The sequence below is a fragment of the Saimiri boliviensis genome, chromosome 16 (assembly GCF_048565385.1).
Source record: "Saimiri boliviensis isolate mSaiBol1 chromosome 16, mSaiBol1.pri, whole genome shotgun sequence".
Lineage (NCBI taxonomy): Eukaryota > Metazoa > Chordata > Mammalia > Primates > Cebidae > Saimiri > Saimiri boliviensis.
The window spans coordinates 42,137,096-42,161,216 of record NC_133464.1 but is presented as its reverse complement, the minus strand read 5'-3'; the positions used below and the strand labels follow the sequence as shown (position 1 = coordinate 42,161,216).

At 35.2% G+C, this 24,121-nt stretch overlaps 1 protein-coding gene across 1 annotated transcript in view; it reads right to left on the bottom strand.

Moving 5' to 3' along the window:
* KLHL1 (kelch like family member 1) overlaps nt 1-24,121 on the bottom strand; it is a 402,761-nt gene that overhangs the window by 21,304 nt on the left and 357,336 nt on the right. The window contains exon 8 of the mRNA XM_039473260.2: nt 14,891-15,053. Within this exon, the coding sequence (XP_039329194.1) occupies nt 14,891-15,053 (163 nt within the window). The remainder of the gene's footprint in view (nt 1-14,890; nt 15,054-24,121) is intronic.

The following is a 24,121-nucleotide window of genomic DNA, read 5'->3' as shown; positions in this document are numbered from 1 at the left end:
TATTTTTCTTTTTTAATATGTGAGTCTAAGATGAGTTAAAAATTACACAATTTCAGGTGCCACCCATGAGAAGAAGAATAAAATTTGAATGCAAAAGAAGAAACAAGAGTGTTAGAAGGTATATGCAAGTGATGGGCCTTCAGGCTTAAGGTATTGTGCTAGGTATTAGGACACAAGAGAAAAACAACAGACGATGAATCCTGCTCACCTGATGCTTTAAGCTGTGTATGTTTCAGACTGAACAGAAATTACAAATGCCTTGTAAGAATTATTTTTGTTTGTTTGAGACAGAATCTCACTCTGTTTCCCAGGCTGGAGTGGGCATTGGCACAACCTCTGCTCACTGCAGCTTCTGCCTCCCAGGTTCCAGAATTACTAGCATGAAGCTTTGTACTCCTGTAATCCCAGCACTTTTGGAGGCTGAGGTGGGTGGATCACCTGAGGTCAGGAGTTGGAGACCAGCCTGGCAAACTTGGTGAAATCCTGTCTCTACAAAAATATGAAACAAAAACAACAAAAAGTGTGGTGGCACATGCCTGTAATCCCAGCTACTCTGGAGGTCAAGGCAGGAGACTCACTTGAACCCAGGAGGCAGAGGTTGCAGTGAGCTGAGATCATGATACTGTACTCTAGCCTTGGTGACAGATCAAGACTCCATATCAAAAAAAAAATTATTAACATGAAGATTTGTATGAATAAATGAATGAATGAATACATTTTGCCATAGCAAATCATGAAACAAACTCAGTTTTTATGTTTTGCAGATTCTTAAAGGGGCAGTACCACATGTTTATTAAAATTCAAGCCTACTGACAAGATGTGTTCAGGCAGAATCAGTGTCTGCTTTGAAAGCTAAGAAAATATTTTAAAAACCACAAAAAATATCTTAGCTAGAATGTAAAGTGTGAAAAAAAATAAGCCAAGGCAGCTGCCAAAGAAGAAACAAAACCACTAATGTATATATTGTTTGGAAAATCTGAGTTTATATTTGGCCAACCACCACAAAATCATGTTTATTCACAGTTTCTTGTTTTGTTTTGTTTTGTTTTTGTTTTTGGTATTTTCTTTATTCACCAAGTAAGTCTGGCTGTGCTGGCATATATACTGCTTAGCTAAACCTGTCTTACTAGAAGACTCACTAAATTTGTTACATGAAATTGATGGAATTTTGGTCTTGAATCCATCAGAACACACTCATTAACTTTAAGCCATGAGCCAATTTCTTGTTTTTTTTTTTTTTCCACAACAAATTGTATCATAAATAACCTAAACCTAAGAAAAGTATTAATTGTTTTTTATTACTCTTTTTTTAATTGCATTTTAGGTTTGGGGGTACATGTGAAGAACATGCAAGATTGTTGCATAGGTACACACATGGCAGTGTGGTTTGCTGCCTTCCTTCCCCTCACCTGGATCTGTCATTTCTCCACATGCTATCTCTTCCCACCTCCCCATCCCCCCATCCCTCCCCCATTTCACCCCAACGGACCCCAGTGTGTAGTGCTCCCCTCCCTGTGTCCATGTGTTCTCATTGTTCAACATCCGCCTATGAGTGAGAACATGTGGTGTTTGATTTTCTGCTCTTGTGTCAGTTTGCTGAGAATGATGGTTTCCAGGTTCATCCACGTCCCTACAAAGGACACGAACTCATCGTTTTTGATGGCTGCATAATATTCCATGGTGTATATGTACCACATTTTCCCTATCCAGTCTATCATCGATGGGCATTTGGGTTGGTTCCAGGTCTTTGCTATTGTAAACAGTGCTGCAATGAACATTCGTGTGCATGTGTCCTTATAGTAGAATGATTTATAATCCTTTGGATATATACCCAGTAATGGGATTGCTGGGTCAAATGGGATTTCTATTTTTAGGTCCTTGAGGAATCGCCACACTGTCTTCCACAATGGTTGAACTAATTTACACTGCCACCAACAGTGTAAAAGTGTTCCTATTTCTCCACATCTTTTCCAGCATCTGTTGTCTCCAGATTTTTTAATGATCGCCATTCTAACTGGTGTGAGATGGTATCTCAATGTGGTTTTGATTTGCATTTCTCTAATGACCAGTGATGATGAGCATTTTTTCATATGTTTGTTGGCCTCCTGTATGTCTTCTTTTGTAAAGTATCTGTTCATATCCTTCACCCATTTTTGAATGGGCTTGTTTGTTTTTTTCTTGTAGATCTGTTTTAGTTCTTTGTAAATTCTGGATATCAGCCCCTTGTCAGATGGGTAGACTGAAAATTTTTTTTCTCATTCTGTTGGTTGCCGATTCACTCTACTGACTGTTTATTTCGCTGTGCAGAAGCTGTGGAGTTTGATTAGGTCCCATTTGTCTATTTTGGCTTTTGTTGCCATTGCTTTTGGCGTTTTGGTCATGAAGTCCTTGCCTACACCTATGTCCTGAATGGTTTTGCCTAGATTTTCTTCTAGGGTTTTTATGATGTTAGGTCTGATGTTTAAGTCTTTAATCCATCTGGAGTTAATTTTGGTGTAAGGTATCAGGAAGGGGTCCTGTTTCTGCTTTCTGCACATGGCTAGCCAGTTTTCCCAACACCATTTATTAAACAGGGAGTCCTTTCCCCATTGCTTGTTTTTGTCAGGTTTGTCGAAGATCGGATGGTTGTAGATATGTTATATTTCCTCTGAGGCCTCTGTTCTGTTCCATTGGTCTATACCTCTGTTTTGGTACCAGTACCATGCTGTTTTGATTACTGTAGGCTTGTAGTATAGTTTGAAGTCCGGTAGTGTGATGCCTCCTGCTTTGTTCTTTTTGCTTAGAATTGACTTGGCTATGTGGGCTCTCTTTTGGTTCCATATGAAGTTTAAGGTTATTTTTTCCAGTTCTGTGAAGAAGGTCATTGGTAGTTTGATGGGAATAGCATTGAATTTGTAAATTACTTTGGGCAGTATGGCCATTTTCACGATGTTGATTCTTCCTAACCATGAACATGGAATGTTTCTCCATCTGTTTGTGTCCTCTGTTAGTACTCTTAATTGGAAAAAGTATTCAAAATAACATTTAGGGAAACAATCGCCAGCTTAGAATGACAGTGATATGTAATATGCCAAACAAGAGGAAAAAATCACATCAGCAGAGACGAGGGAAAAAATTTTTAAAAATAAAAAAGAGGGTGGTGTTAAAACAAGTTTCTGCTATGAGTCTGAAGTAAAAGGTCACTTTTTAATAATTATGTTTCTGTATGAGTAACACAGGAAAAATATCTAGACATTAATGGCCCTTAAATTACACACAGGGGGAAGAAAAAGATGCTAAGTAAAAGCTATACTAGTTCAATTTAAAGGAAAAAATATCTCGAGAGAGAAATGGAACCATTTGAAACATTTTCACAGAATAGAATTAAAATTCAAGAAAATGTACTCAATTAAAATGTAAACAATTTCAGCAATGTAAGAATTAAAATCTTCCAAGAGGATTAATATCACACTGTGATAGTTTTATTAAGAATCATACTACAGTAAAACAGAATTTCTTAATATATGATTTAAACTAGCTGATCAAAAAATACAAGGATAGGAAAAGCAACCTGAATAATGATTTCTAGGTAGAGTCCATTTAAAGGGGCACTAGAAGAAACTGGATAGACAATTTAGTCATAACAACGTACAAGAAATTGCCACAACACTGTGTGTTAAATAGTTTCTTCATTTATTTCTGATTAAGATTGGAAACTATTTACAACAAAATACATATTTTAAGGCAATTCAAATAAAGTCAAAAAATCAAAAAGCTATAATGCAAGCTAATTATCCAAAATACAGATAAATAACGTACTAATACTTTAATGTATGTATGTGTTTTCATTACAAAATAATGTAACAAGTGAATAAAATAATGAAAGGGCAGGACACTTCTCATCCATACTGAAGAAATTTGCTGTGTTAATGAGATATCCATGTTCTAAATAATACCAGCAATAAATCTATTGGCGTCAATGTAAATGGTAAGAAAAAGTCACGCTAAATAACTGACAGTTACTTATAAAGAATAATTAGAAAAAGTAAAGAGGCAAAAAAGGATTGTGCTTTCCTCTATTATCCCCTATTAGAATTATAAAATGAACATCCAAGAGGACATCCTTTTTTTTTTTTTTTTTTTTTTGGATAGAGGGTCTTTCTCTATCATCACGCAGGCTATAGAACAGTGGCGTGATCACAGCTTACTGCAGCCTCATTCTCCTGGCTCAAGTAATCCTCTCACGTCTGCCTCTCAAGTAGCTGGAACTACAGGAGCATGCCACCACACCCAGTTAATTTTAAAATTATTTGTAGAGCTGGGGTCTCACTATGTTGCCCAGAATGGTCTCAAACTCCTGGGCTCAAGCAATCCTCTCACCTTGGCCTCGCAAAGTGTTGGAATCACAGAGGTGAGCCACTGTGCCTGGCCAGAGGACATCCATTCGATTATTGTAAATTTTGCTGTCTGTGAATAGATATACCGATGGATAATTTTCCTTTTAATATTTAATATTAAAGAATGTAAAATTTTATTAACTTCCAAGTTAAGTATTTTTTTAAGGAAAAAACATTGTAATGCTTAAAAAGTCATTTTTCAAGAGAAAATATGAATATAAGTAGAAAAAACAGTGATGCATATATTACATGTTACACAAAGTGGTGTTAATTTAGCAAAATGACAATATTAACACAAATGAACAATCTTTATTATATAATTTAAAATTCTTTTTAAGGGGGAAAAGTGATTGTCAGGAGAAATCAGATAGGAGAATATTTTTTCTATGAATGTCATTAAATGGCACAACAGAATAAAAGTTGTATTGAGAGGAGTGATAAGTGGTATATATTTCTATATTTCATAGAGAAACAATTCAAAAACATTTCTCTTAGAAAATTTGCAGATAAGACTGAAAGTTGGTAATAAGAATATTTTAATTTCCTGTCCTAGAATTTTCAGTATTCCTCAGAAGATAATGAAAAAACACTCAACCACTTTTATGCAAGCAGCCCATGACTGTGGGCTGTATGTGATTTCAACTTCTTTTCACTTCTACACAGCAGCCTTACAGAGCAGTGGTGGTAGCAGGATGTGGAGTTTGTCTCAACAACTATAGCCAAAAGAAGTCTAGCAGGAAGGTTTACAGATATTTTTTGATGTTGAGAGTGATTGTAGTGTAAAGTTTGATAGAGAAAACTTTATACATTACTGCAAAGAAAAGCTTTACCAAATACAAAAAAGAAGTGAATTGACAACTAGCTGTTTCCTTTGGCTCTTTGTGATTCTCCATCACCTTTTCTTTCTCATCTAATAGATTTTTTAAAATAATAATGAATATTGATATTAATTAAACTTCTAGAAAAACATTTGGGAGCAGGATTTTGAGAGCAAATAAATGTACCTTGAAAGAGAGACTTAAATATTAAGTGACAGGGAAAATCACAAGTAATAAATAGAAAAACAAAATAAGGTTAAAACTAAGCATGATGTGTTTCTATCATATAAAAATATTTTAGTTTTGAGATAAAAGTATATACTTTAAAACTTGTGTTTAGTGGGAAAAATAAATAATTTGTGCTCTCAAACTAAGAAACTATGCATTTGGTGAAACAGAAAACTTTTAAGATGATAAGAGAACACACTCAAAATAAGCTGATTATAAAGATGATTGGAAAGAAGTGAGTCAAAGATATCGTGTCAGTAAACTAAAATGCAAAAATTTTAAGTCTACATCGAAAATACTAAAGATTATAAGTAAATTAGCCTTGACTGAATTCAGTTAATTTTTTTTTTTTTTTTTTTTTTTTGAGACGGAGTTTCACTCTTGTTACCCAGGCTGGAGTGCAATGGCGCGATCTCGGCTCACCGCAACCTCCGCCTCCTGGGTTCAGGCAATTCTCCTGCCTCAGCCTCCTGAGTAGCTGGGATTACAGGCACGTGCCACCATGCCCAGCTAATTTTTTTTGTATTTTTAGTAGAGACGGGGTTTCACCATGTTGACCAGGTTGGTCTCGATCTCTCGACCTTGTGATCCACCCGCCTCGGCCTCCCAAAGTGCTGGGATTACAGGCTTGAGCCACCGCGCCCGGCCAGTTAATTTTTTTTAACTGAGGAAAGAGACTTGTGGCAAAGAAATCAGTCTTAAAACACACATATAACCATTAAAATAAACATGTACTAAAATATATCTCAAATCAGATCACTAGAATAATGGGGAAAAGGACAATTAAATAAGTCTCAATAAATTAAAAACTTTCCCAAGCAGAAGAAAAACAGAGTTGAGATTGTTAAAATGAATCTCCAAGTAGTAATTTAAAAGAATGAAAAGTAGCCCTCAGATTGTACCCCCTTGAACATTTTTCATTTTGCGGAGGAAGTGCCAGCTTTTTAAGCTGTTGTTTCTCCTGCTTACATCATCTCCTGCATTTTCTGCTTTTGAGATAGGGGCGATCTTTTCTGCTTTGCCACCTAGGTCCCTGGTAGGATCTGTCATTACAGGGTGGCAGAGACTGAAAGACTAGAGGAGACTAAAGGGTCTTGTTCTTTTGTTTGCTTGTGTGTGTGTGTGTGTGTGTGTGTGACCCCATCCTTTTCTCACTATAGTAGCAACAGTTGTTTTGTAATATCAGACACACCTAGTTTGCAGTTTTTCTGAAACATGCCATCAGCTTCATTGAGACAACTCTAAGACGTCAGCACGAGCAGACTGCCGTCCTCTCCTCAGAGCTCTGGGCCCCAGGTCTTTCCTACTGAGACTAGCTCCAGCTAAGTGAGGCCCAAATCACAGTTGACTGAATATCAGTGCATAGGGCCCTTCTCCAAGCTTCTAAATCTTAAATCATTTTAACCTTGTCCTTTAGTTTTACAGCCCCAAGAGAGGTAGCTATTATTTTGAGTTGATTAATTTACAATATAGTGTTACTTTGTTGACTTTTTGGTTAACTAGTATATTTTTTATACTTACTAAAAAACTTTATATTTAATATTAAAATATCTTTGTTTAGAAGAACTGACAAATGACTGTTCTGATTTCTGGTTTTTGACTGAATGTTAACTAGTAAAAACATAGTAAAAACATCTACAGGAATCAATGTTTGGGTTGTACAAATACATATGAAAGATAAAATACAACACTGGACTTACAGATCTCTCCCACTCCCCAAAAATGTTGAATATAAGTAAATAATATTTACTGAATTTTAAAAATACAAGGCAGAAATATTAAACTACTTAAGCTAATTTGCAAATGATGTGAGAAGACACAGGAAAGTCCCTTTCAGACATAGAATTTAATAAATTACATAGCACATACTCCCGGGAAAGTAATAATAATAAAGTGAGGCACACTCACTTGGAAATGATTAATTTTCAGAATATATGAAGAACTCCATAAATTAAAATGAAAGAGAACACAGGGAAATAGAAAAAGAAAATTTTGAAAATCAACTTCAAAAAGATAATACAAATGACTAATACCTATATAAAAAATGTTTGATCATATCAGTTATTAGAGACTGTGATAGCATTATTCACTGGAATGGATAAAGATAAATAAAAGACAAGTCACATGTTACCAAGTCAGTAGGGTACATGAGCATTCAGAATTCAAAAATCTGTTAGTGTGTGGATAAATTAGGAAAACTACTTGCAAATACTTTTGAGCAGTATCTACTAAAGCAGAGCACAAGAATAAGTAAATCCTAGTCATTTAAGTTCTAGGTCTAAAACCAGCTAAAATGTATGTGTATGTTCAGCAAAAGATATACCTAAGAATATTGATAACAGCATTATTCTTAAGAAAACAACTGAAATGTCTGACTCCACTCAGTAGTTGAGGGTAGGAGAATGAATAAATAAAATTGTGGTATAGTAATTGATATAGTTTGGATGTGTGTCTCCACCCAAATCTCATATTGGAATATAAACCCCAGTGCTGGAGGTGGGGCCTGGTGGCAGATTTCTCATGGATGGTTTAGCACCATCCCCCTTGGTACTGTCCTTGCAATAATGAGCGAGTTCTTGTGACATACGGTTGTTTAATAGTAGGGCCCTGGTGCAGTGGCTCATGCCTGTAATCCCAGCACTTTGGGAGGCCGAGGCAGGTGGATCACCTGAGGTCAGGAGTTTGAGACCAGCCTTGCCATCATGGTGAAACCCCATCTCTACTAAAAATACAAAAAATACCTGGGTGAGGCGGCAGGCACCTGTAATGCCAGCTACTTGGGGGACTGAGGCAGGAGAATTGCTTGAACCCGGGAAGTGGATGTTGCAGTGAGCCAAGCTTAAGCCACTATACTCCAGCCTGGCAACAGAGTGAGACTCTGTCTCAAAAAAAAAAAAAAAGAGTGTGAAGCACTTCCCACCTGGATCTTTTACTCCTCCTTTCACCAGGTAATGTGCCTGCTCCCCTTGCCATCTGCTATGAGTGTAAGTTACCTGAGGACTCCCTAGAAGCTGAGCAGATTCCTGCATCATGCTTCTTGTAGAGCCTGAAGAATTATGAGCCAATTAAACCTTTTTTCTTTATAAATTTCAAAGTCTCAGGTATTTCTTTATAACAATGTGAGAATGGACTAACATAGTGATAAAGAAAAATAAACTCCAAGAACAACTATTAATACTATCATTTTTTAAATTCTGAATTTGAAGACAGAGTACTAGAACGAAGTCAAATGAAAATTAGTTAGAAAATAAACATAGTCTGTGTGTATGCTAATTTGACTAAAAATAAAAACAAAACCATATAATGACACTGGAAAATGCTAAGATAAGATGAAGTTAGTAATAAAGCTAACAAAGAAAAATAACAGGATAATCACAATATAGAAGGAGGATATAACAATATTAAATAAACAATTTGTGGTAGTGGTGAAATTAGAAGTGATACGTGACTTTAGCCATCTGCTAAATTTTAGAATATCAGTAAAATAGAAATTGTAAAGATACTATACATATTAGTGTACATAAAATTCCTCCTGTCATTTCTTTCTCATGCTCAAGAAAATATTCTTCTCATGATTAAAGGCAATTATAGCAGATAAATTGTAGAAAGCTGCTTCATTCATGCCATGATATGCCAAAATTTATATCATAATGAAAAATGCTGTGAAATAATTTATAAGCATTTTAATGCAAAATCATAGCTAGAATATGGAATGCAAAAAGATTAAAGGACTAATGCAATATGAGCAAATAGGATTTACTTAGATATGTAATATGATTTATAGTTAGAGTATTTATGCAAATTACCACATAAACAGATCAAATAAAACAATCATCTTGACAAATTCATAAAATGTTTGCTAATTTTCAAAAATAAAATTTCTACTATGAGAACTACAGACTATAAAATACTGCCCTTAACCTTAAACAATATATGTATCTCAAATAGCAACAGATATCACAGACCATAAAGCACTATAAAGGTTTTCCAATTAGAATAGATATACAAGGACACCTGCCATCACTACTATTTAGGTCATTATTCTAAAAATACAAACAACACAATAAAAAGGAAATTAATGTATATTAAGAAAACAGAGAAAAAGTTTCCTTAATAGATTATTAAGTAAATGTATATCTTTCTAGAAAATCTATTATTATAAATTGAATAGTAAATATAAACATATTTAAATTGTTAATATATAGAAATTGTCTTTTATAATTTAATTTTGTAATTATTCATGTATAAATAGAAATGAATAACCACATAAGTAAAATATTCAAAAATACAAATAAACATTAATAACCTCAGAAAGAAAGAATAACCTATGCCAAAATTAAAAAGCACTGAAATACAAGAAGAATAATTTTAAAAGATAAAAGTGTAACTATATTCCCAGAAGAACATATTAATATTTCAAATTTAGAGATCACACATCTTTCTCAAACTAATCTGTAAATATTTACAGAGAAAATTCTAAAGGGATATTTAAGAGTGACTTTTTAGAGTCTGAGAAAGGTATATCAAAGTTTAAATGAATGAATTTAGAGAATAACCAAAATAAATTTTGGGAAAAATTATTATAAGGAATATGCCTATCTTTCCATTAAAGAAAATACATAATATGAATATGTATTGACTGTATATGTAGATCTGTGTGTATGGACATACACAGTGTTAATTCACATTTTATGACCAAATTTCACAAAAACAAATATAAATAGATGGGACTTAGAAGTTTCTGCACAGCAAAAGAAACAATCAGCAGAGTAAACAGACAACCCACAGAGTGGAAGAAAATATTCCCCAATCTATACCTCCAACAAAGGACTAGTATCCAGAATCTACAAGGAACTCAAACAAATTAGCAAGTAAAAAACCAAACAATCCCATTAAAAAGTGGGCTAAGACCATAAATACACAATTCTCAAAAGAACATATGCAAATGGCCAACAAACATATGAAACAATGTTCAACATCACTAATGATCAGGGAAATACAAATCAAAACCACAACAGATTTAACTATCTTACTCCTGCAAGAATGGCCATAATCAAAAAATTAAAAAAAAATAGATGTTGGCATGCATGTGGTGAAAAGTGAACACCTTTACACTACTGGTGGGAATGTAAGCTAGTACAATCACTATGGAAAACCGTGTGGAGATCCCTTAAAGAACTACCAGTAGAACTGCCATTTGATCCAGCAATCCCGCTTCTGGGTATCTACCCAGAGGAAATAAGTTATTATACAAAAAAGATACTTGCACAACCATGTTTATAGCAGCACAATTTCCAATTGCAAAAATATGGAACCAGCCCAAATGCCCATCAATTAATTATTAAATAAGGAGATTGTGGTATATATATATCATGGAATATTAGCCATGAAAAGAAATGAAATAATGGCATTTGCAACTAACTGGTTGGAATTGGAGATCATTATTCTTAGTGAAATAACTCAGGAATGGAAAACCAAACATAGTATATTCTCACTTATAAGTGATTAGCTAAGCTGTGAGGATGCAAAGGCATAAGAATGATACAGTAGAAGGGAGTAGCCAAGATGCCCAAATAGAAATAGCTCTGCTCTTGGCTCTCAGAGAAAAGGAAAAAATGGCAAGTGAATTCTGCATCTTCAATTGAGGTACCAAGTTTCTCTCATTAGGATCAACTAGGTGGATGCGCAACCCACAGAGAGGGAGGAAAAGCAGGGTGGAGCGAGGGCCCACCCAGGAGCTGCACAGGGCACTAGGAGCTTCCTCTCCCAGCCAAAGGAGGTGGTAATGGATTGTGCTACCCCTCCCTGAAAACCATGCTTTTCCCACAGGTCCCTGCAACCCACAGATCAGGAGGTCCCCTTGTAAGCCCATACCAACAGGCTTTGGTCACAAGCACAAAGCTGTGCAGACTCATGGTGGCTGCTCAGATGGGCAGCCACTGGAGCAGGTAGTAGGACACAGGAGTATTTGCATACTCGTGCTCTGGTAACTACCATGAGGTAGGAGAGACGTCCACTCCCATGGGAAGAAGGCTGAAGCCAGGGAGCCATTTGGCCTTGCTCCTATGGAACCTCACAAGCTAAAGCCTACTGGCTTGGAATCTCTGCCAGCCAGCACAGCAGGCTATGCCTTAGAAGATGAATTCCCAGAGATGGAGGTGTGGCTGCCTTCACTGCAGCTCCCTTCAGCTGTTTTCTCCTGCTGCTGGTGCCAGCAAGACTGGGCAGTCTAGACTGGGAGCAGTTTCTCACAGTGGAGCACGACTGGGTTAGTTCATAGCCAGACTGCTTCTTTAAGTGGTACCCTGATCCACTCCTGCCCTCCAGAGGGACCCTCCCCATAAGAATTTCAGCATCCCCAGCCAGGGGGTTTGAAGAGAACTCTGATATCCCTGACAGGAGCCTGCAGGAGGAGGGGCAGCTGCAGTATCATCCATCAGCAGTCTTAGTCTTTTCTGCCTGCTGGCTCTGGTGAGTCAGGGCAGCACAGCACATCTGCCCCACCAGACCATGGGCAGACTGCTTATTTAAGTTGGCCCTTGATCCTGCTCCTGCTGACTGGGTGACTCCTCCAAACAGAAGTCTCCATACACTTCATACACGAGTGTTCAGGCTGGTATCAGGTTGGTGCCCCTCTGGGACAGAGCTCCATGAAGAAGGAGCAAGCTGCCATCTTTGCTGGTCTGCAGCCTCCAATGGAGATATCTCCAGGAGTGGGAGGGACCCCCACCAAACTGCAGCATTCTTATAGAAAAGAGGCCTGACTGCTAAAAAAAAATAAATCCAGAAAGCAGCAACAACAACATCAATGAAAAAGACCCCATAAAACCCCCATCCAAAGATCTGCAGCCTCAAAGATCAAAGGTAGATAAACCCATGAAGATGTGAATGAATCAACCCCTAAATGCTAACAACTCAAAAAGCCAGAATGCTTCTCTTCCTCCAAATGACAGCAATATGTCTCCAGCAAGTGGACAGAACTGGGCTGAGGCTGAGATGGATGAAATGACAGAAGTAGGCTTCTGAAGATAGGTAACAATAAACTTCACTGAGATTAAGGTTATATCCTAACTCATTGCAAAGAAGCTAAGAACCATGATAAAACATTACAGGAGCAGTTAGCCACAATAACCAATTTAGAGAGGAACATAAATGACCTGATGGAGCTGAAAAACACAAGTATCAATAGCTGAATAAACCAAGCAGAAGAAAGGATATCAGAACTTGAGAACTTTCTTGCTGATATAACGCAGGCGGATAAGTTTGAGAAAAAAGAATAAAAATGAATGAATGAAACCTCCAAGAACTCTGGGATTATGTTTAAAGACCAAAGCTATATCTGATAGGGGTACCTGAAAGAGATGAGGAAAACAGAATCACACTGGAAAACACACTTCAAGATATCATCCAGGAAAACTTTTCTGACCTAGCAAGATAGGCCAACCTCCAAATTCAGGAAATCCAGAGAACCTCAGCAAGATACTCCACAAGAAGATCAACCCCTAGACCCATAATTATCACATCCTCCAAGGTCAAAATGAAGAAAAATGCTAAGGACAGCCAGAGAGAAAGGCCAAGTCACTTATAAAGGGAAGCCCATCAGACTAACAGCAGACCTCTCAGCAGAACCCCTACAAGCCACAAGAGTTTGGGGGCCAGTATTCAACATTTTTAAAGAAAAGAATTTTCAACCTAGAATTTCATAGTTGGCCAAACTAAGCTTCATAAGCGAAGGAGAAATAAAATATTTTACAGACAAGCAAATGCTGAAGGAATTTATCACTACTAGGCTTTCTTTGCAAGAGCTCCTGAAGAAAGCACTAAATAGGAAAAGGACAAACCAGTACCACCCACTACAAAAACATACTTAAGTGTACAGACCAGTGACACTATAAACTACGTAGACAAGTCTGCAAAATAATCAGCTAGCATTATGATGTTAGGATCAAATTTACACATAACATTAATCTTAAATGTAAATAGGCCAGATGCTCCAATTAAAAGACACAGAATGCACTTTGGGAGGCCGAGGCGGGTGAATCACGAGGTCAAGAGATCGAGACCATCCTGGTCAACATGGTGAAACCCCGTCTCTACGAAAAATACAAAAATTAGCTGGGCATGGTGGCACGTGCCTGTAATCCCAGCTACTCAGGAGGCTGAGGCAGGAGAATTGCCTGAGCCCAGGAGGCGGAGGTTGCGGTGAGCCGAGATCGCGCCATTGCACTCCAGCCTGGGCAACAAGAGCGAAACTCCGTCTCAAAAAAAAAAAAAAAAAAAAAAAAAAAAGACACAGAATGACAAGCTGGATAAAAAGTCAAGATTCATTGGTGTGCTGTATTCAAGAGACCCGTGTCACATGCAAAGACACACAGACACAAAAGCAAATGGAAAACAGAAAAAAACAGGGGCTGCAATCCTAGTTTCTGAAAAAATAGACTTTAAATCAACAAAGATAATAAAAGACAGTCTTTGAAGAAGACTGATTTATTGTTTGCCTTTGTAAAAGAATTCCTTTGGAAGCCTTCATAAATAAGACTGCAGAGAAAAGAAGTAAAAAAAAAAAAAAACAGACTAGAAGCTGTTGCAATTGTCTAGGCAAGAGGTGATAATAGTTTTGTTTAGATCCATGGTTCCCATGGGGAAGACAGGGACTGTATTTTGCCACTTCCCAGGGGATACTAGGCAATGTCTGGAAGATATTTTTGCTTGTCACACTGAGGTGGTGGGTAAAGATACTGCTGGCATCAACTGGGTAGAAATCCAGGACACTTCTAACCACCTTGAAATTCACAGGACAGAAGAATCCTTCCAACAAAGACCCATCTAACCTCAAATATCAACAGTGTTGAGGTTAAGAATTCTTGATTTAGAGTGATATTAATGGGGATGCTTGAAAAGTAAACCAGTGTAATTATGCAAAGAAAGACATATTGAACACCAAACTTTAAGTAGTTTTTGAAGGCTACTCAACTATCTTATAAAAAATGATGTAAATATTCACATGAAATATATTGGAAAATTGTTTAATAATCAATGTGAAGAAATGTTGGATTCTGTTGCCTACAGAGAAAACACCAGTGTTAATTTTAATAGAGTTTTTAGTTATTTAGTATTTAGTTATTTAGTTAGTTTTTAGTTATACCTAACTTCAGTTGGTACCTTGCAGCAAGTTATAAAACTAACTACCTTTTTGACATAAAGATAGAAGAAAGCTAACTGTTATTCTGAGCAAGCCCACTTAGCAAACACAGATTGTCTATGATCTACCTACCCAGTCCAGTTCCTAAAAACTCTATTTAAAATTAACTATTTAATAGAGTTTTTAGCTATTTCTATTTAAAAATATCAATAGCTTATAATGTTTTTAAAGGATTTTTACTGGTTTATTAAAAATTATTTTTCAAATACTGTTTACCCAATAATTTTTTTATATAAATTAAGAAAAACAGAGAAAAATTTACTTACTTGCCATTCAATGCTGCTACACCAACTGTGCTCCGAGCAATTGACATACTGGCTACAAATGTCCATTGTTGACTCTGTGGATCCCACCTTTCCACTGTATTCAGATAGCTCCAGCCATCATGGCCTCCCACAGCATAAATAGGGCCTTCAAGTACTGTTACACCTAAAACATTGGATAAATGTTGTGCCTATAGTTAATATCATATTGTACATTAAAGTCTGTTAATCTCATGTTATTGTTCCTAACACAATAAAATTAAATTTTTCAAGAAGTTGAATTTCACAGTGAGATTTTAAAATCAAAGAAATCAAAACAACAGTATAAAACTATAAATTCATTCAGCGCAGCCTTCAGTTGTTAAAAAACAATTGCAATATTGTAGAAACTGCCTAATTAATACCTCATATTAATTTGATTAATACCTAATAATTGAATTATTCCACTAAAGTGAAACAAAATTGGGAGTTAGAAATAAGTTGTTAAGACCTAGGTGCTTTATGAAATAGTACTAATTCCCATATTATGACTATATGAAGAAGCAGATACTAAAAATCAAAGGTAAGATGACTTGGGCCTCTACTTTTAAAAAGTATTTCTACACTGCAGTTTAAAGTACCTTGTTACTTACAATAATGTTACCATAAAGCAATGTAATATTACCAATTTTAATTTCAGAATAGTATCCTTTGTGCTTTGGCTTTCCAAAACCATTATAATAAACTTATGTAAAGCTTAGAAATATTACATCTTTCATGTTAACTAAAATTACTAAACATAAACAATTAAAATGAATAGAGAGCCATCAATGGAAAGACATATATAACTAGTAAGTGCTTTTCTAGCAAACTCACTTCTTCATAAATAAATTTTCTTAAATGCTCAACAGTTGGTAAATATCTAATTCATGTTAATATTGATTGATGTGATCTCTTTATTTGGGAAAAATTCTGATGAATATTTCCCAAAGGTGTACAATTTGAAGTCAGATTATAAAGAAGTTTGAAGCCTCTGTGATTTTACCCTACTGCTAAGCTCACAAATGAGACTGCCACAAATTTATGCATATTGATTAAGACATGACTCCTAGAAAAAAGAAGAAAGTTTACTCATAGCAACAGCAATAGTCAAAGGATCATCAATTTTTGTTTCTGTTGCTGGTTCCCCAAGCCCCAGTTCCATAGGGTGATCCAAATAAGGTAATCAACATGGCCTTAATGTTTCCCTTCTCTTGATCAAACTTTCGACAGTTTCTCCCTGTGTCTACAGCCTGGACTCCATTTTCCTTAGAGCATTTACTTTAGAAAACTTGTAATTGCAAATTATTTCTCTGCTTCTTTGAAATGTAAATCTTTGATAAAACCTCTTGCCAGTTTCACAACCCAGGCCTGTCTTTCTCAAGGATCTGGGAGCTGCTGTCCCTTTGAAATGTAGTCTTAATTAAGGTAGTCTATCTTCCAGACTCCCTGGGAGTATAGGAGCCTAACTTCAGTTGGTACCTTGCAGCAAGTTATAAAACTACCTTTTTGACATAAAGATAGAAGAAAGAAAACCGTTATTCTGAGCAAGGCCACTTAGCAAACACAGATTGTCTATGATCTACCTACCCAATCTAGTTCCTAAAAACTCTACCACCTTTGTTTTAGCAGAGTTCAGTTCAGTCACAGTTTTGGCCTATCTTTTTTATTATAAGCCTTCAGTAAAGTCTTTCTTGCCTGTTTACAATTGCCTCATACAATGTTTGCTTTGAGTGGGTTAATGTAATCCCTCTCAAATGCAGCAGATTGTATATAGAAAACAACTATAATTTACAATGGACAATAAACATGTGTACCATTGCTCCAGAAGGAGATACAAGCTTTATTCATTTAAGCATGCCTGCATTTTATTTTGGGGATAGGAACTATCTTTATGTTCCTAGTCTTTCTGTTAAAATAATCTCTTTTTAAATATATTCGTGAATAAAGGGCACTCAGTAACTGTACTTCAAAGATGTGCAGAAATATGAGAGACCCATAAAAAATTGTCTCCTAAAACTGATGTGAAAATAAAATGACAACTCATTTATTCATTTATTCATTTAACTATTATTCATTGACTGACTTTAATTTTCAGGAATTATTACTGGCATCCAGGACACAGTGACAGATTAGGCAGACAAAGTCTCTGCCCACAGTGAGCTCTTAGATCAGTCAATGAGTCAACTAAAATAAGTCCATTGTTCCCAATAAGTAAGTATGCTTCAACATATTACACAGTTATGCAATTATAATTTAATAAAGAATAAATGTACCCAAATAACATTAAAAATGTTCTACAACATATATTCAGCTTAGGGATGTTATTTTACACAACCCTATGCATGCAGAGGGATAGTGTTTTCAGTACAGGCATAGGTAAAATTAAAAAGCATGAGCTTCAGTTGTTGTTCTTTCATTACGTAGCTTGACGTAGGAAATGGGGATTAGAAAGGATGAGTAAATGTGAAGGTTGAGGTTATTTCAAAAAGATACGTTATTATCTCATAAGCTTTTTTCTTATTTTTTATACTTTAAGTTCTGGGGTACATGTGCAGATCGTGCAGGATTGTTACATAGGTATACTCATGCCATGGTGGTTTGCTGCATACATCCCCCCATCATCTACATTAGATATTTCTCTTAATGTTATCCCTCTCCAATCCTCCCACCCTCTGCTATCCCTGCCCTAGCTCACCCACCCCCAACAGGCCCCAGTGTGTGATGCTCCCCTCCCTGTGTCCATGTGTTCTCATTGTTCATCACCCACTTATGAGTGAGAACATGTGGTGGTTGATTTTCTGTTCTTGTGTCAGTTTGCTGAGAATGATGGTTTCCAGATACATCCATGTCCCTGCAAAGGGCATGAACTCATCCTTTTTGATGGCTGCATGGTATTCCATAGTGTCTATGTGCCACATTTTATTTACCCAGTCTATCATTGATGGGCATTTGGGTTGATTCCAAGTCTTTGCTCTTGTAAACAGTGCCACAGTGAACATACGTGTGCATGTGTCTTTATAATGAAACAATTTATATTCCTTTGGGTATATACCCAGTAATGAGACTGCTGGTTCAAATGATGTTTCTATTTCTAGATCTTTGAGGAATCGTCACACGGTCTTACACAATGGTTGAACTAATTTACATTCCCACCAGCAGTGTAAAAGCATTCCTATTTCTCCACATCCTCTCCAGCATCTGTTGTCTCCACATTTTTTAATGATCATCATTCTAACTGGTTTGAGGTGGTATCTCAATATGGTTTTGATTTGCATTTCTCTAATGACCAGTTATGATGAGCTTTTTTAAATATGTCTGTTGGCTGCATAAATGTCTTCTTTTGAGAAGTGCCTATTCATATCATTTCCACACTTTTAATGAGGTTGTTTTTTCTTGTAACTCTGTTTTAGTTCTTTGTGGATTCTGGATATTAGCCCTTTGTCAGACAGGTAGATTGCAAAATTTTTTTCCCATTCAGTTTGTTGTTGGTTCACTCTAATGATTGCTTCTTTTGCTGTGCAGAAGCTCTTAAGTTTAATTAGATCCCAGTTGTCTATTTTGGCTTTTGTTGCCATTGCTTTTGGTGTTTTAGTCCTGAAGTCTGTGCCTATGCCTATGTCCTGAATGGTGTTGCTTTAGGTTTTCTTCTAGGGTTTTTATGGTGTTAGGTCTTATGGTTAAATCTTTAATCCATCTGGAGTTAATTTTTGTATAAGGTGTCAGGAAGGGGTCCAGTTTCAGCTTTCTGCACATGGCTAGCTAGTTTTCCTAACACCATTTATTAAATAGGGAATCCATTCCCCATTGCTTGTTTTTGTCAAAGATCAGATGGTTGTAGATATGTGGCGTTACTTCTGAGGCCTCTGTTCTGTTCCGTTGGTCTATTTTTTTTTTTTTTTTTTTTTTTTTTTTTTTTTTTTTTTTTGCTTAGGATTATCTTGGCTATGTGGGCTCTTTTTTGGTCCCATATGTTTAAGGTGGTTTTTTCCCAGTTCTGTGAAGAAAGTCAATGGTAGCTTGATGGGGATAGCATTGAATCTATAAATTACTTGGGGCAGTATGGCCATTTTCATGATATTGATTCTTCCTAACCCTGGGCATGGAATGTTTTTCCATCTGTTTGTGTCTTCTCTTATTTACTTGAACAGTGGTTTGTAGTTCTCCTTGAAGAGGTCCTTTACATGCCTTGTTAATTGTATTCCTAGGTATGTTATTCTCTTTGTAGCAATTGTGAATGGGAGTTTGCTCATGATTTGGCTTTCTGTTAGTCTGTTACTGGTGTATAGGAATGCTTGTGATTTCTGCACATTGATTTTGTCTCCTGAGACTTTACTAAAGTTGCTTATCATCCTAAGGAGATTTTGGGCTGAGACTATGGAATCTTCTAAATACAGAGTTATGTCATCTGCAAATAGAGACAATTTGACTTCTTCTTTTTCTAATTGATTACCCTTTATTTCTTTTTCTTGCCTGATTTCTCTGGCTAGAACTTCCAATACTATGTTGAATAGGAGTGGTGAGAGAGGGCATCTTTGTCTTGTGCCAGTTTTCAAAGAGAATACTTCCATTTTTTCCCCATTCAGTATGATATTGGCTGTGGGCTTGTCATAAATAGCTTTTGTTATTTTGATATATGTTCCATTGATACATAGTTTATTGAGAGTTTTTAGCATAAAATGCTGTTGAATTTTGTCAAAGGCCTTCTCTGCATCTATTGAGATAATCATATGGGTTTTGTCTTTGTTTCTGTTTATGTGATGGATTATGACTACAGGTTCATGTATGTTAAACCAGCCTTGCATCCCATGGATGAAGCTGAGTTGATCATGCTGGATAAGCTTATTGATGTGCTGTTGCATTTGGTTTGCCAGTATTTTATTAAGGATTTTTGCATCAATGTTCATCATGGATATTGACCTGAAATTTTCCTTTTTGGTTGTGTCTATTCCAGGTTTTGGTATCAGGATGATATTGCTCTCACAAAACGAGTTAGGGAGGATTCCTTCCAGAGAAGTGTAGGTAGATATTCACATATATCAACAATAATTAACTACATGGAGATTAAAGTGAAAACATCAGTGAAGTTTTCAAAGAGACACTGAAATCAACTTTTTACTGAGCACCAATTAGATACAGAGTACAGTTTAGGATAGGTTGTGTGCTTTGGATTGGGTAGAGAATATTTTGATTCATTTATGCTCTTCTGGAGAATATGGTATCTATCTGAAAGGACTAGATCACTAGGATAATCTAATGAAGCTAATAAATTTGAAGTTTGTTATAAGAGCAAAGAGTATCACTGAAATGTTTCACAATAGAGATGTAATTGCTATGACAAATTTATTCTGGATGTTTTGTAGCAAATTGATTGGAGTCAGCTTACATGGCAGTAGGGAGATGATTAGAAGGAAATCATGGAAATTTAAAAAGTAGAAGGTGGTAGATTGAATTAATAGGTTTTAGTTTAAACAGAGAAAAGTGAAAATATTTGAGATATATTCTGGTAGTCTTGCTGTTAGAATTTACTGCTAGAAGGTATAGGGGTATATGAATAGAAAGAACAAATCTGAGCTGGACACAGTGGCTCACACCAATAATTCGAGCACTATGCAAGGCTGAGGAGGGCAAATCACTTGAGTTCAGACATTCTAGACCAGCCTGGCCAACATGGTGAAACCCTATTTCTACTAAAAATACAAAAATTTGCTGGGCATGGTGATGTGTGCCTGTAATTCCAGCTATTCAGGAGGCTGAGGCAGGAGAATCTCTTGAACCTTGGAGGTGCAAAGTACAGTGAGCTATGATTGCACCACTGCACTCCAGCCTGGGCAAAAGAGTGAGACTTTGTATTAAAAAAAAAAAAAAAAAGTAGGGGTAAATAAGAGATAAATTGATTAAACAGTTGAGTAAATTTTAGGGGTAGAAAAGTTTGAAAATTATTTTTTGGGAAAATTTGAGATCTCCATTTTGGATGTGTCATGTTTCAAGGGATTTAGAGATCTAAGTGAGACAAATAGGTAGTTAAGTATACATGCCTACAGTTCAAGTCAGTGTTGGAGGTATATGTAAAAATTTTGGCGTTATCAGCAATTATATGTCTTTTAAAGTCATAGACCTAGATATATAATCAATTAGGAAGATAGTATGAAGAGAGAATGTAACAGACACCATCATTTAGCTTTAAGCAGCTCTAGTATCAGTTACATGAAAAGAAAACAAAAAAATAGAGAAGATATGGCCAGATAGGTGAGAAGACAATCAGAAGCTTTTGATACTTGGAAAGTAAGAGTGGAGAACGTTTCTAGGAGGGTGGAAAAAAAAGTAGAGAAGAAATGGCCAGATAGGTGAGAAGAAAATGAGAAACTTCTGGTATTTGGAAAGTAAGAGTGGAGAAAGTGTCTAGGAGGATGGGCTAATCATTGGCTTACATATTTCTGACCAAGTACATATTTCTACAGGATTTGAACACAGTTTTTGCACATGGTTTAATCCATTCCACTTACTGCTTAGTTATACATCCTGCAAACATCATCCAAATGTGCCTTGTTTTTCTTAGTTGCTGGAGGTTACTTGACTTTATGAAAATGTTTCACCAAAAGTATAACATATACTACATTAATATATAAATATATATAAAATTACATTATATATACACACACACACACACACACACACACATATATATATATATATATATATATATATATATATATATATATAATGTAAAAGTTGTAAGTGTTCAGTTTGATGGTATTTTATCACAAGAATATCACAATATACCTACAAACTACAGCTTCCATTCCAAAAAGGTAACAATATTTTTTGAGTTAATTCCTTATATAATAAGTTTGTTCCTGATTTGAACTTATAAATTAATATATTAAATCTTTCTTTAAAGTTGTATCTGTGACATTTCTATTCAGAAATTACATGAGATTGTAGCATCCTTTTTATTGCATATGTTTACACTGTATGATTATGCAACTTGTATATCTTAATTCCATTGTTGATGAAAATTTGCCTGGCTTCCAGTTCTAACATTTTAAAAATAAAGCTGAAATGTACACTTCTTCTGATGCACATATAAACTCACTTTACCTAGATGTAAAATTACTGTGTCATAGGATATACTAACATTGAAATTGAGTAAATGTATTAATAAGTTTTCCAGCTTTCTTTTTTTTAACCAATTTTTCATTTCCCCAAGGAGAGAAACCTCATTGTCTAAATATCCCACCACAACTAGTCACTGTGAAACATTTTAATTTTAGTCATTCTGATCAGTGAGTAATGGTATCTCATCATTCTGTTAGTGTTCACCAACTTGATCGCTGGTAAAACTAAGCATTTTTTCAAGTGTTTTTTGGCCACTTGATTATTCCTTTTTCTGTAAGCCTGTTAAAAGCCTCTTCATTTTTAATTGGATATCTCCTATTAATTAGATAATCTTATCAGTTTTTAGTAGTTCTTATAATCAATTTTAAATATTATGGATATAAATTCTTAATTTTTAAAATTAAACTTATTAATTTTTTGTTAATATTTGCATTACAGATCTTTTTTCACTGCGTGGCTTGCATTTTCACTTTCTTAATCTTGCCTTTTGATGAAAAGCAGTTAAGTTCACTTGATTTAGGAAAAAGATGTTACTGCCATAGTAGAAAAAAAAATAGTTTTTAAAGAAATGAGGTTGGTGGAATTGATATCTGCAAATATAAAAATGGACCATGACCAGTACACAAAAGTCAATCTAGATGGATCATAGAATTAAATATAAAAATTAAAACAATAAACTTTTCCAAATATAACTAAAAGAGATAAGTATAACAATGACTTTTGAGGAAGACAAATATTTTTCAAACAGAATGTGAAAAATACTTGTTCTAAATTTTAAAAAATATATAAAAATTTATAAATATTGACATTAATATCCCTTTGGTATTCCATATGAATTTTTTTCAATTTTCCCAATTTTCCCCCAATATCTTGATGAAATCTTGATGGAGATGTTATTGAATACATAGAAATTGGGGAAAATTAGTATCTTTAAAACATTACCTCTTCTAATCCAGAACATGGCAATATATACCTTCATTTTATTAAGAATTTAATTTCCTGAGTAATATTTGTTTGAAATTTTTATTAGAACTTTTATATATCTATTACTGAAACGATCACTTCACATTTGATTTCCTTATGCTATTACAATTGGCATTTTTTTCATTTTCTATTTGTTTCATCAATAAATAGAAAATAGGTTTTTTTATATAAACTATATCCAGTAACTTTGTGAAATATTTATGAATAATTTTCACAATAATCCACATATTCTTTTGTATTTTCTACATATGCAATTATGTCATCCCAAAATAATGCCAGTTGTATTTCTTTCAGTATAATTAATATACATTTTATAGTAATGTATAGTAATGTACAGTTGTCCATTTTGGTTTATTTCAGTGACATTATATGGATACATGTTTAGCATTTAAAATTATTCTTGCTGAATTGATTGTCAGATTTTTTTTATGAAGTAATGCTTATTGCTCTAAATTCCAATGTGTCTAATTAATCAGTTACACTAAGAATTAAATAAATTATAATTCATCCTAAATAATTAGCTACACTAAGGTTTTTTTGATTTCAACATGCTAATCTTGGCTTTGGTTATTTAATCTGTTTATACTCAATGTAATGACTGATTTTATTAGATACCATTTTAGTCTTATTTCATCAATTCTTTTTCTTGTTTTCTTTCTCTAATTTGTTTTTGTTGTTCTATGGGTAAAATATTTCCTTTTCTTCCTTTTCCCCATGTGTCACTTATTGTTGAGAGATCACAAATTATTCAGTTTGTCAAACAGGTAGTAAGATTATCACATAAGGCTCACACAAATGAGAGACCACATGTATAACCAAGATTTGCTAATAACATCAAGAAAAAAAGGCATTCTGACGCATGTGAGAAACATGTGGACCTCTAGGACTTCTCTACTTAGGGAGTTCCTTCTTTTCTTTCCAGGATATTGATGCATTTGCATGGGCCTCTATAAAACTGCTAAACTCTAATTACTACCTTTGTCATTCAGAGACCTTAGCCAGCCCTGGCTGCCAGATTTCACTTTGACTTTTTGAATGGAGAAAGAAGAAATGAATAAATTTCAATAGAAATGCCTGGAGAAAGTAGAAACAAATGTTTAGTTACTTCCCATT